Genomic DNA, 14,278 nt, shown 5'->3' with positions numbered 1-14,278 from the left:
ATCGCTGGATGGTTGCGAAAGCACCAAATACCGTTTCTGATTAAAACAAGGATCCCTTAATTTTGCAGATCCTCTTAATATGTTGCAAATGGTAAATGTGGTTATGAACATCTTGGAAATGGAAGTGTGCGATGATAGATTATGTCCACGTCATAGAATGAGTCCTGGGAATAAAATCTTGGAAATCCTATTCTTTAACCATCAGCAAATATTCTAACAAAGCAATCCACATACTTCCAAATCGAACATTCTACTTTCTTCTTTCAATGAATGTTCAATTTGTCATCTCCCTACACCCACTGAAGTACGAGTGCCAAGAGAGAATGAAATCATATTAACTTGAAGCCCCATTAATCAGCCTTTAGAGAAGACCCTGTTATTAAGTTCTTGCTCATCATCATCACCAGACATTCATTAAGCACCTGACTGTGCTTATGCACGGGGCCAAAGTCACATAGGCTTGCCCTCCCTGGAGACCCTACACGCAAGAGCAAGGGAGAAAAAAAGGTAAGCTGGCCCCATAAAAGGGCTAAATGAGCCCCTCGTCAATTATATCAGCAATTCCTCAGCTACCTGATTTTATCAAGGAACAAGGTCTGCCGCGGAAGTAAATTTTTATAAGAATAAAAGCTTACCTACCTGGGCATCACAACACTCTTGCCTGCTTAGCCTTATAAAGCAGTTTTCTGCCCCTAACCCACTTGGTGGCTAAGGGTCACCCCTTAGCAGAATGGGCCGTTGTTGAATTCCACACTCTCATCAAGTCTTTCTTCGCTTTTTGCTTTTTAGTCGTCTTAGTATTGACGGTTGGCAGTTGCCCCTCCTGCTCTCTTTGTGCTTGCCTTTCAACTGCTTCCCCATGCCACCTGCAGCTCGTTTCTCTGAAACACAGTCGGGCCTGGCGAAACAGTTAACCAAAATGGCGGTACACTATAAGTGAAATGAGCCACCACGCGGTTACGAGGGGGGCTCTAAAATCAAGGCGTAGTGTATTGTGGAGACATTCAGCTTGCCAGGCTGAGTGTCCAAAAGTGGGTGATTGGCTCACTGCTGTCTCCCAGGGTGGGCGCCAGGAGGTCGAGGTTGACAACATACTGACCGACTCAGAACTGGTGGGCGGGGTGCGTTGCTCTAGGTACAGTATAGATTATTAGGTCACGAGTTAGTATGTGTTTTAGGGACGGAAAGCAAAGTCTCGTGTCTGCAAAGTGGAGGAAGGATAAACTTTTCTGTAATCAAGCAGCGGCAAGAAAAATTTAGCTTACCGTGGGATTATAAAAATAAAAATAAATATTACGCTGCCATATTGGGTGTCTTCTTCCAAGTATAGGCATATACACACACCATTTTGTCAATTTCACTGGTGGCCATTTTATTAAACCAGATAAAGTGGTGTTCGTTCACTAATGGGAATGCCGTTGTTTTCAATGCTTCTGAAGAGTATTGTCCCCGGTAACCATGGAACAGCGCTCTGAGAGCCAAGCACTGAAGAGTACGCTAGACACACAGCCCTAGGGCAGAGACAGAAAAGGGAAACAGTCACTTTGAAGATCGCAACTATATTTTATTATTGAAAGGTTACGAAACAGCACGATTAGCTCAGAGCTTCAGGTTTTGTGTTAAGCTTTTGAGGATTATTTGTGCGTCTTCCTAAGTAGGGGGGGACACCTACTAGGTGGGGGGCACCTGGGGGGCTCAGTTGGTTAAGCGTCTGACTCCAGCTCAAGTCATGATCTCACAGTCTGTGAGTCTGAGCCCTGCATCAGGCTTCATGCCCGCAGCCTGGAGCCTGCTTCGGATTCTGTCTCCGTTGCTTTCTGCCCCTCCCCCACGCGTGCTCGCTCTCTCTCTCTTTCTCAAAAATAAGTAAACATTAAGAAAAAAATTTAAGTACCAAGGTGGGCTTTGCATATGTCAGGTGATGTGTAGCATTCTTTTCTTTCTTTACTATTTTTAGCTTTTTCTAAAAATGAACATGTGGCCATACTCTTCTCTCTCATACTATTTTAGAGGAAAAGTATTTTAAGTTTCAAATTTATGATAATTTCTAGATTGGCTATTTAAAAAAATTTTTTTTAATGGTTATTTATTTTTGAGAGAGAGACAGAATGCGAGTGGGTTAGGGGCAGAGAGAGAGGGAGACACAAGATCAGAAGCAGGCTCCAGGCTCCGAGCTGTCAGCACAGAGCCCGACTCGGGGCTTGAACCCTCGATCCGTGAGATCATGACCTGAGCTGAAGTCGGACGTTCAACCGGATGAGCCACCGAGGCGCCCCAAGATTGGCTATTTTTTTAAGTTTATTTATTTTTGAGAGAGAAAGAGAACTCACAAGGCAGGGAGGAGCAAAGAGAGGAGGAGAGAGAGAATCTCAAGCAGGTTCTGCACCGTCAGTGCAGAGCCTGAAGCGGGGCTCAAACCCACACACTGTGAGATCATGACGTGAGCCAAAACCGAGAGTCAGACCCTTAACTGACTGAGCCACCCGGGCACCCCTAGATTGGCCATTTTAAATTGATGCAGAAATAGTTTGATTACAACCGTCATTTAGATTGCCTTTAGTAATATCAATATTAAGATAATCTGGGGGTGCCTGGGTGGCTCAGTCAGTTAAGCATCCAACTCTTGATTTTGGGTCAGGTCATGATATGACAGTTCCTGAGATTGAGCCCCACGTCTCTCTAACCCTCCCCCGTTCATGCTCTGTCTCTCTCTGTCTCAAAAATAAATAAATAAATGTTAAAAAAAATTTTTTTAATAAAAAATAGAGAATCTGTTATGCTTGCAACTTAGTGTTCGTATCTCCATTAGTGACCTTTCCACTTGTCTTTAGTAGATCTGTGCAGAGAACCTGAAAACAGCATTCCCATTTTATACATGGTTGAACTGGAACCCAGAGAGGACTAAAGACCCAGGCTCACCCTGGGATATGGATAACATGAGACCAGTGCTGTCTGGAAGGAACAGGAGAAGAAGTTCAAAGAAGCAGGAAGGGTTTTCTGACAGCAGACTAAGGTTCAAGTACAGAGGAGTAATTCACAAAAGACGAACAAGTGGGAGCCAATAGAGTCTCAGGTTCTAAAGGTCAGGTGATAAACGAGGAGAAGTTAAGCAAAAATGAACATCAGTCTGAGGAATGGAAGGTGTCCTCTCTGTCCAGTTTTATGTTGTTTGCTGGCACAGGTGGTTCTGGGGCCTCAGAATTTAGTCATGGCCAGATAGAAGTCCAAGGATAAATCCTGCCCCTCAATGAGACAACAGAGAAACGCACATTGCCTCTTAGTTCGTTCTATGTAAGTGGCACCCTGAAACTGAACTTCTCTTTCTGAGTCCATTGCACAATTCCGTCCATAAACTTATGAGATGGGTGGCAATATTTGAAAAGCCTTTCTCTCATCTTAGCAAAATGGTTTCAGGCAAGAGGGGGGAATTCAGTTTTAAAGAGGATCCCACTGGGGCGCCTGGGTGGCGCAGTCGGTTGAGCGTCCGACTTCAGCCAGGTCACGATCTCGCGGTCTGTGAGTTCGAGCCCCGCGTCGGGCTCTGGGCTGATGGCTCAGAGCCTGGAGCCTGTTTCCGATTCTGTGTCTCCCTCTCTCTCTGCCCCTCCCCCGTTCATGCTCTGTCTCTCTCTGTCCCAAAAATAAAATAAACGTTGAAAAAAAAAATTAAAAAAAAAAAAGAGGATCCCACTAACACCGTGAGAAGACAAGACTTTCTAGAGATCCTTTTAGAACAGCTCCCCTATTCTTGATATAACATCGATGCAGATGGTCCAGTATCCAGATCTAATGTTGCATTAGAACAGGAGGCCATCAGACTTTATCTAGAAAGGGCCGGAGAGTAAATATTTTGGGCTTTGTCGGCCATAGGGTCTGTGTTGCAACTGCTCAATTCCACCGTGGCGGAATCCCGCCATTTTTCATTGTAGTGAAAAACAGCCATATCAAGAGTAACCAACGGGAGCAAGAAGATTCTAGTGCAACACAAAGCAGGATGGATTTGGCTCAAAGCCTCTAGTTTGCTCTCCCCTAAACTAAAAGAACAAAATTTGTGGGGCACCTGGGTGGCTCAGTCGGCTTAGCGTCCAACTTTGGCTCAAGTCATGATCTTGAGGTTCATGAGTTCGAGCCCCGTGTGAGGCTCTGTGCTGACAGTTCGGAGCCTGGAGCCTGCTTCGCATTCTGCGTCTCCCTGTCTCTCTGCCCCTCGCCCGCTCGCGCTCTGGCTTGCTCTCAAAAATAAATAAACATTTAAAGAAAATTTTTTTAAAGAACGAAATTTGCTTACCAACAAAAATGTATTAAAAAGCAACCCACATCTCCCTGTATGTCACGAAGAGTGTACAACAGAACGTGGAGAAATAAAGCTCATCGGAGATTTTCAATCTCAGAGTTTCTCAACGAGTATAACTGCTCTCCTCTATAATTTGCCATTTCTATCAAACGGTCCTATGAATCAACCAGCCTTTGACAGTGTGATTATATTATCCATTTTATTTTGGGGACAAGGGATGCCTGTATGCTCCTTACTAAAAGAGTCTGGTTACTTCTTAAAGACAATCTCCTAGCAATTTGCCTCTTCTAAGCAACTGGGTTAAGGAGCCTCCTTCTGCCTTAATTTTCTTTAATCATATGCCCTCGCTGTATCTATTATTCTAGTTTCTCCTTGAAACCTTCACACTGGGACCACATTTACCCATGACTTGTTTATCTTTTGTGTGTTTGGTTTTTGTTTAGACAATAGTTTGCTCTCCATTGACTGCAGTACTCAAAGCAGTGGCATAGAAAATCTAGAAACAATGCATAATCCCCAGTCACTTCTGTTGTGGAATGCGTTATATGATTTTTTTTTTTTTTAAGGAACACATTTACTTTGGTAATTGTATCCTGCCCAATCTAATATTAAAATCAACTCTAGGGGCGCCTGGGTGGCTCAGTCGGTTAAGCATCCGACTTAAGCTCAGGTCATGATCTCATGGTTCGTGAGTTCAAGCCCTGCATGGGGTGATCTTGAACCCTGCTCCATCCAGGTGAGCCCTGCTTCTCTCTCCCTCTCTCTTTCCCCCTTTCTCTCTGCCCCTCGTGGGATTCTCTCTCTCTTCTCTCTCTCTCTGCCCCTCGCTCGCTTGCGCCCTCTCTCTCCCATAAATCAATAGATAGATAGAGAGGGAGAGAGAGAGAGAAAAAATCAGCTCTAATTTCTGGAGTACTTCATTGACCAAAGTGACGTAAAAGTACGTCTCTGACTGGGAGAATCGTTTGACATGGAAAACACGTATGCAGATAATAAGAGATTTGAGTATATGAACAAGCAAATAACAGTCGAGATGTCAATCAACAAATATGTTTGGAGGCCCCACTGTTTCATGCATATGTAGCATGTACTGGAATGTTCCTGGGGACTCTCGTAGGTATTATTTTAATCTTTACAGCAACTGTATTGTGGGGATATTGTTACGTTCATTACGCAGGTTTGGCTTTGAGAGGTGAAATGACTTCCGCGGGTCTCAGCAGGATAAAGGATTGGGATTTCTACCTAGTCTTCTGGTAGTCGACCTGTAGCACTCTCAAAACAGCTGCCTGTGGGCATATACTGAATAATTCCATGCAACTCAGATGCATCGTTACCCTCCTTATTTCTGGACACCGAGAGGACCGTAGATAAAATACAAGACAGGGTTGCTGCCTGGAGGGAATGTGTAAACTATTTTCCGAGATAAGGCGTAGATGTCTTCTATGTGCCTTGTTCCTATGCTTCTCTCTGCATGTCCTGTCTTCCCCCCTGTCCAGCTGCTATCTTTCTACTCCGTATGTGTAGCAAATTTATTGAGATATAATTTACACGCAGCAAATTGTATCCATTTAAAATATACAGTCAATGAGTTTTGACAGACTCACATCCACAACACAGCCATGACAATCAAAATCCAGAACATCTTCATCACTTCCAAAAGTTTCTGTGTGTCCCTTTGTGGTCTTTCTCTCACCCTGGCCCTAGGCACACTCTGATCTGCTTTTTGTCTCTATAGGTTAGTTGGCAGTGTCTACAATTTTACAGAAATGGAATCAATATAGTATATACTCTTTTGTTTCTGGTTTCTTCCATTCAGTATAAAGATTTTGAGACACACCCATACTGTTACATGTGTAAGTCATTTGTTCCTTCTTATCAGTGAATTAATTAATTTCCACACAGAGCCCGATGCAGGGCTCGAACTCATGAACCACAGAGCCCGATGCAGGGCTCGAACTCACGAACCACAGAGCCCGATGCAGGGCTTGAACTCACGAACCGTGAGATCGTGACCTGAGCCAAAGTCAGATGCTTAACCAACTGAGCCACCCAGGTGCCCCCCTTCTGGACTCTTGAAGGGAGAGTCTGTCCTATGCCTAGCTTCTGGAGTCTCCTAGGTGTTCCTCAGCCAGCCTTCCTGCCTATGTCTTCACATGGCCTTCTCCTTCTAGGTCTCAGTGCTGTCTCCTTTTCCGTCTCTTATAAGGACTCTGTCATTGGACTTAGGGGGCAGCCTGTTGCAGGATGACCTCATCTCAAGATCTTTACCTTAATTACATCTTTAAAGGCCCCTTTTCCAAACTAGGTCACATTCTGAGGTTCCAGATAGTCATCTTTTGGAAGTCACAATGGAACTCACTCTACGCATATTTTAGAAGATTTCCTCCTAAATATTGTGTTTTATGATGCTGTTATAAATGGTTTAAAATTCTTCGTTTCTAATGATTTGCTGCTAGTGACTAAAAATATAATTGACTTGGATATGTTAATCTTGTATTTGCTGGATAATAATTTGCCAAATGCAATTATTCTGGCCATTGTTATAGAGATTATTTTAGGATTTTCTACTTAAACGAGCACACCAATTACAAAAAGTTACATCAGTTACCAAAAAAAAAAAAAAAAAAAGCCATGTTGCTTTTTCTAGTTATGCTTTTCTTTTTCTTGCTTTATTACAATTACTAAGATAGATGTCCAGTGAAATGGTGACTAGAAGTAATTTGAGCAGGCCTTTTCCCAATATTATGGGGAAATGATTTTATAATTAAGCATTAGGGATTTTGTTTATAATAAGTTTTTGTAGGATGTGTGTTATCAGATTGAGAAAATTCCTTTTTTATCCCTAATATGAGAGGTTTTTTCATAAAAAAAAGAATAAGAATTTTTTTCAAATGATTTTTCTGCACCTATGGAAATAATGGTGCTTTTTCCCATATATCCTACTAATAGGATGAATTACTTTGCTTATTAGATATAAATCCATCTTATGTTTCTGGAATAAATCCTAGTGGGAGACAATGCTCTTTAATATGTTGCAAGATTTGATTTATTACAATTTTGTTAAGGATTTTTGCGTTTATGTTTATCAGGTATATTGGTCTGTGATTGCCTTATAATTTATTTGCCCAATTTTGATTTAATTTAAAAAAAAGTATTCCCTGTTCTTCTATTTTCTGGAAGAGTTTTGTAAGATTAGCATTATTTCTTACTTGGATATTTGATAGGAATCACCAGTCATACCATTTGGACCCGGAATTTTCTCTGTGGGAAAGTTTAGATAATGAATTTAATTGCTCTTAGAGATACGAGGCCATTTAGATTTTCTGTTTCATCGGTGTCCATTTGAGTAAGTTGTATTTTTTAAGGCATTTGTCCATTTTATAGAAGTTCTGACCTCGTTATTTTTAATATGTCTGCCCTAGATATCTTCTCCTCTTGAAACTTTCCCTGACCCTTCCAACAGAAGTGATTTCACATTCTTCGTGCCATTACTTTATCTAGTAGCCCTTGTACTCCCCACTTTCCTATGCGGCTGTGTGCCCATATGTCTCTTCTTATGCTAAGTGAAGGGCCTTAAAGTTTCACGATTGCATCCTCTTTATCTCTGAGTCTCTGCCACCTTGTATGGTGCTTGGCACATAATAGATACCATCTACCGCCAAGGTTTCGTCAACCTGTTCCACTTATCATGGTCTGATTTATAGCTACACATGCATGTTTCTGACTTCCTCAGTAGATTAGGAGCATCTTTTGCAAAAATGGCAAGTACCAGTCCATGTTCATATTCCTTCCATGTGTTAGATTTAGAATAATTTAACCTCTAAAATAACACTAATCTTACAAAACCCTTCCAGAAAATAGAAGAACAAGGAACACTGCCTCACTCACTTAAAAAAAAAATGTTTATTTATTTTTGAAGGAGAGAGAGACAGAGCATGAACTGAGGAGGGGCAGAGAGAGAGGGAGACACAGAATCTGAAGCAGGCTCCAGGCTCTGAGCTGTCAACCCAGAGCCCGACGAAGGCCTTGAACTCATGAACCCCAAGATCATGACCTGAGCCAAAGTTGGACGCTTAACTGACTGAGCCACCCCAGTGTTTCTTCCCTCACTCATTTTTAATCAAAATTGGACTATCAAATCAATCAAACTGTATAGAAAGTCAGTGTTCTATAAATGCACAAAATAGGTTAAATGGAAATCAGGAAAGCATGCATCAAAAAAGGGAGAGAAATAAGGAAACTAACATTGTTGAGTGCTTACTATAAGCCGGACATTGTGATGAACAATTTATATTCCTTATCTCATTTAACCTCAAAATAAATAGGCATAGAAAATCCAATCATCCCCAATTTTACACGTCAGGAATCTGAGTTTCCAAAAAGTGAAGTACTTTGCCCAAGTCCACAGAGTTATTAAGTGGCAGATCTGGGCTTCAGATCCAAGCCTGAATGATTCCATTATCCATCTTATTGGTTGCAATTATACTTTTGCCCATTTGATTTTCTACAAGGCACTTGATGGATTTTTTCCCAGGTTACCTCTAAATTTTGCCAGAGTAGAATATTATGTGCCCCCCACTTCCAACTGAGTGTTGGAATTACTGTAAGTTTAGAAAAACACCCAAGTATTCCCTGAATACTTGTTCATATATATATATATATTAAATTTGTTTAATGTTTATTTATTTTGAGGGAGAGACAGACAGCGTGCAAGCCGAGGAGGGGCAGAGAGAGAGAAAGAAACACAGAATCAGAAGCAGGCTCCAGGCTCTGAGCTGTCAGCACAGAGCCCGACGTGGGGCTCGAACTCACAAACCGTGAGATTGTGACCTGAGCCGAAGTCAGACGCTCAGGAGCCACCCAGGCGCCCCTCTTGTTCAATATATCTTGATAGTAGATATATGAAACACCAGATCCAATCGCATAGCCTCTCTGCTATTGCTAACTAAGATGCTTCTACCTTAAGTCTCTTGGCTCTCAACACAATAGTACTCTACAAATCACCTAACCAGGGTTCTCATGATAATCAGGCTTTTCCCAATTAGAAATAATGACTAATGCACCATTTTCCCGATACATTTTAGCCAAAGAACTAGGAAGGGGAGGCATGTTTTTCAACGATTCCAGCCTATCAGTCGAAGCAAGATGTTCCGAGGTCTTCCCAGTGTGGAAAACAACAACAGCATAATGTCATTTGTTTATTTATTATTTGTGTACAATACCATGGTCAGGAACTTGCCGTTTCAGCAGGGAAATTATTGCAATACATCTTTTTTTTAATGTTTATTTATTTTTGAGACAGAGAGAGACAGAGCATGAACGGGGGAGGGGCAGAGAGAGAGGGAGGCACAGAATCCAAAGCAGGCTCCAGGCTCTGAGCTGTCAGCACAGAGCCCGACGTGGGGCTCGAACTCACAGACCGTGAGATCATGACCTGAGCCGAAGTCGGACGCCCAACCGACTGAGCCACCCAGGCGCCCCAGCAATACATCTTTGAGGAGATGACTTACTTCACACTGATCATTCCCTGTAGTCTGCCATGGGGAGGTTGATACTTTCATGCATTATAAGCACCAGACAAGGTAGCTGGATAAATTTTCTCTCTTGAAATTCTAGTCTCGGTTGGAATGACTCCCTCAGGCATCCACAGCTCTAGGTTCTTGCTGACTAAGAAATGAAGCAAATACTCCCAGGGGTGTTCACATTTGGGAAAAAAAAATCTAAAAAAAAGTATCCCTGCTGTTTAGATGTCAGAGATCAACATGGGGAGATTTCTTACCTTTAGGTAGAAGATAGAGCTTCTTTGTAGTCTGAGCATCAAACTTGAGAGGACATCATCAAGACTTCGTATTAATTAGTAATGTTTATTCACAGAAACCTTGATCAAATGATATTCTAGGTGGAGGCAGGTTAGAAGAGGTTGGAATGAATACGTGAACCCTTGGAAGCTATTATCGGCTGAGGATTTTTGATGAGTTGCCACTTGAAATCAAGGAAAATACCAAGGATAGTAGGAGTTGAGAAGAAGAGAAGGGCAGGATGTAATCTTTCTTCTTCCACTTAACATTGTGCATAAGGAGAGCCCAGTCTATATGAGCTGCCCTATAGAAACTTGCTGAATGAATGAATGAATGAGTGTTTGATTCTGAACTTTCCTACACTCTAACTTAAAATTATGGTGGATGTGTTGTGCTCCATTTGGGTGTTGCAGGAAGCCAGGAGGGACCTTTCTATTCGATCTTGGAAACTGAGAGTGACTTTGTACTGCCTGGTTAGAACAAGCTTCTGGCCATTATTCCATTTATCCAGAGGCAGAAGGGACCCTCTTGCCTGTCACTAGAACACTTGCCAGTTTCAACAAAGAGCCTATATTGTATTGCCTAAGGAAACAGTGTTTCCTCTTACAAGGTACAATCTTGGCTCCTCTGCCACGAGGGGGGGTGTTCTTGAAAATGTGCTCCAGAGACCTTCCTATTTAACCAGGATGCAAATTGCATTGCTACATAATTCCCCCTGCTGAGGCCCTATGAAAGGAAGAAGTTGGGACAGACACAGCAAGATATTAGGGCAGATTTTCCCCCATTCTTCCTGCTCTGCTACACAGAAGTGAACTTGATTTCAACAAGATGACCCAATTCTTAGCATGCTTTTCTACCCACTTTTACCCATAACACTTCCAAATCACTGTCTGATTCACATTGTAGAGAAACCAAATGGAAAAGAAAAGATAAACTGGCCACTAAAAAGTAAAATGGCATTTAATTAAAACTAAGCTTCCAAGTTAATGGGGGGGGGGGAGTGGGAAATGGTATTTTGTTAAAAAACACACACACACAAAACAAAACAAAAGCTCTGTGATTAAACCTCAGGACAGCATAGCACATCACTACCCTTTTGTGGTTTTGAGTGCCTTTTATTTGTGCACTGGAGGCAGATATTTGTCATGTTGTTAATAATTGCTCTACTAAATTGTGCCCAACAGTGTGCCTTGTTTATTCGCAGACCTTTCATTTTCTTCCTGTACTTTCCTTAAGCTTGTTTCTGATGGGTGATGCGTTCACATGCGTTTTCAATTTTAAAGAACACAATCCGTTCATCTCACTAGGCATCTTTATTTGCTTAAAGTGGGGGAGGAATCAGATCGCAATTATGTTGTAAATAAGTCCATCCGCTTCCTCCCCTTTGCAGGAAAAGCTGGGGGTGACAGCAAAGAGAGCCCAAAGAAATAGAAATTCTACTAGGTTTTTATGAACTCAGGCCTTAGAGCAAATAGAACTAAATCTGTGGAGTTGGTGGAGGGAAGTGACAAAAATGCAAACGGTGTTTTGTTAGAGCTTTTACTCTAAGGCATTCCAGTGTTTCCTTCCCTTCTCTTCCTTCCACTACCCTGACCCCACTCCAGCCCCATGGTCAGAATCGAGGGCACGGGGCGCTTCCGAAGCCAGAAGGAGAACAAGAATGAGGCTCTGGGTTCATCTGTCCGGGTCACCGTGAGAGGTGCAGGCAGAAAGGTAGCCGAGAGGGCCTCGTTTTTTGACCTCTCTAAAGCTGCCATCAGAGAAACTCCTAAAGAACTTTCTGATTTTTAAAATACTGAATCCTAAAAAAAAATTCTTTTAATTAAATAAGATACTTAATCTTGTTGCGAATCTTTTGAGGTAGGAAAATCTGATGAGAAATAAACGTTCGCTGTATTCCTATGCACTGGGTAGGCTCCTGGAAACATTGGAGGGATTGTTCGCCAGAAAGCCTTGGCAGTTTTCAGAGCTGGCTGGCCAAGTCATGAGAGACGAGGAGAAGTGGTTTGTGTAGCATTGAGTCCAGCATTGTGTGCAAAACACAGGTTTCGATGTAAAGAAATCTGTTGCACAAAAACCTTGGAGAACCGAATCCTCCCTTGTCTTTACAGGTACTCTCTCCTTCAAAAAAAATCTTTTTTAGAAAATCTGAAAAAATATAAGAGAATCAACGTGGTCCTAAAGGAAGCGTATCTCTTTGTTTTAATTTTCTTTTCTTTTTGCTTTTACATTTAAGAGTTAAGACAACATTTCAGCAGAGAAATGTGGAGAAGGGTAAAGGGAAATCAATAAAGTTATTCTGTGACTTTTCCCAGGAGGCGGCTGTGTTAATCGAGAAAGGCCTGCTTGGCTATATATCAAGTTCGAGGAGAGAGCAGGAGTTGATTTTGAAACAGATTTTCCCAGCTAGGCTGAAGGAGATATATATATAATATACATATATGTACATACATACATGTGTGATGTTTACAAGAATGGCATATATCTGCATTACACTATTCTATACATTCTAACATATATGAAAAGTAGATTTAAAATTTAATTTAAAAAGTAGATAAAAATAATTGCTTTAGGTAATGAGTGATACCGATATCAAAAATTCCTCTAACCGTCGTTTCTGCATGGTGATCTAGGATCGTTTTACACTTTATGAGTTTCTCTAGTAAGTTCTTCGACTCCCAAAGAAGGAACGTGATGTACAAAAGCCTAAGGTGACAGATGGAAGGGATGGAAACCGGATAGATTTCCTGACGCAAGGCCAGTGGAAGTGTCGTTGACCGTAGGGAAACTTCTAAAGAGTCTCTCTGGGTTATTCATGTGGTCACTTTCTCTAGTGATCAGTGCTATAGCAGGTGTGATTTCAGCAGAGTTTTTGAAAGCCAAGTTGGTCAGGACACTGCCCAGTTACGCTGGGTCACAGCACCACATTCTCGCGGTCACTGGAAGCAGTGGTGGGTTCTTTCTGAACAGATTTGGGCAACATAATTGGGTGGGAGGCAGGATACCTGAGTGTCAGGCCTGACTTCATCTTCACAGTGATCTTGAGTGAATTACCTCTCCTTTCTGGATGTCAGTTTCCCTTTGTATGAAATGGGATGGATAATTCTTGCCTCTTCTGGACAACTTCCTTATTGCCTAAGAATCTTGTCAAAACTTCTTTGATCCAGGCAATGCTCAGGAGATTTGGGAGACCGTTAAATGGGGATCTCCTTTTCATGACCCAATCTGCTGTGATCAATTCCTCCATTCTGAGACTCTTCACGTGTTTCTTCTTTCATTTTGGATGTTTGGATTCTATATTGTTTTTAACATCAGCTAAGATGCTCTATTTATTTTCAAAAGACCAATTCCGTCTGTATCATAACTGTTAAGAAAATAGTTTTGTAAGAAAATGGAATCTAGACAGAGAGAGGGACTGTGCAGTTCTAGAATTTTCCTGGAGGGGATTTAAAAGTTCATCTAGTCTCATCCTCTCATTTTATATTCAAGGAGGAAGCTAATGATCCGAGAGGAAAAATGTCTTGTCCAAGGTCGCTATGACAACATTTTTTTTAACTTTTTAAAAAAATTAATTATTTTTTAATTTACATCTAAATTGGTTAGCATATAGTGACACAATGATTTCAGGAGTAGATTCCTTAGTGCCCCTTACCCATTTAGCCCATCCCCCCTCCCACACCCCCTCCAGCAACCCTCAGTTTGTTCTCCATATTTACGAGTCTCTTCTGTTTTGTCCCCCTCCCTGTTTTTATATTATTTTTGTTTCCCTTCCCTTATGTTCCTCTGTTTTGTCTCTTAAAGTCCTCATATGAGTGAAGTCATATGATTTTTGTCTCTCTCTGACTGACTAATTTCACTTCGCATCATACCCTCCAGTTCCATCCACGTAGTTGCAAATGGCAAGATTTCATTCTTTTGGATTGCTGAGTAATACTCCATTGTATAAACATACCACATCTTTACCTGTTCATCCATGCTGTCACAGAATTAAGCAGAGAACCCACGTCTCTTTAACTTTCAGTTCTATATTTTTTCCATTGGTTCATGTGCCTTGAGACCACTATGATTAGAAACAGTACCCGAAGTTCAAATAAGCAGTCCGGACCAAGATTTGTCAACCTTTGGCTTTCCCCAGGGCCATATTCTAATTCTCTGTGCATAACCTGACCAACGTGGCATTAGCATC

At 41.7% G+C, this 14,278-nt stretch overlaps 1 protein-coding gene across 1 annotated transcript; it reads left to right on the top strand.

The window, feature by feature from the left end:
• The first annotated feature begins 1,458 nt into the window (after window positions 1-1,458).
• BLID (BH3-like motif containing, cell death inducer) lies at window positions 1,459-10,814 on the top strand. The gene is given in 4 exon segments (XM_030333676.1): window positions 1,459-1,492; window positions 10,506-10,547; window positions 10,550-10,665; window positions 10,668-10,814. Coding segments are annotated over 4 exon segments (339 nt in total).
• The last annotated feature ends 3,464 nt before the right edge of the window (window positions 10,815-14,278 follow it).

Source organism: Lynx canadensis, chromosome D1, assembly GCF_007474595.2.
Source record: "Lynx canadensis isolate LIC74 chromosome D1, mLynCan4.pri.v2, whole genome shotgun sequence".
NCBI lineage: Eukaryota > Metazoa > Chordata > Mammalia > Carnivora > Felidae > Lynx > Lynx canadensis.
This window is presented reverse-complemented; position numbering and strand designations above follow the sequence as displayed.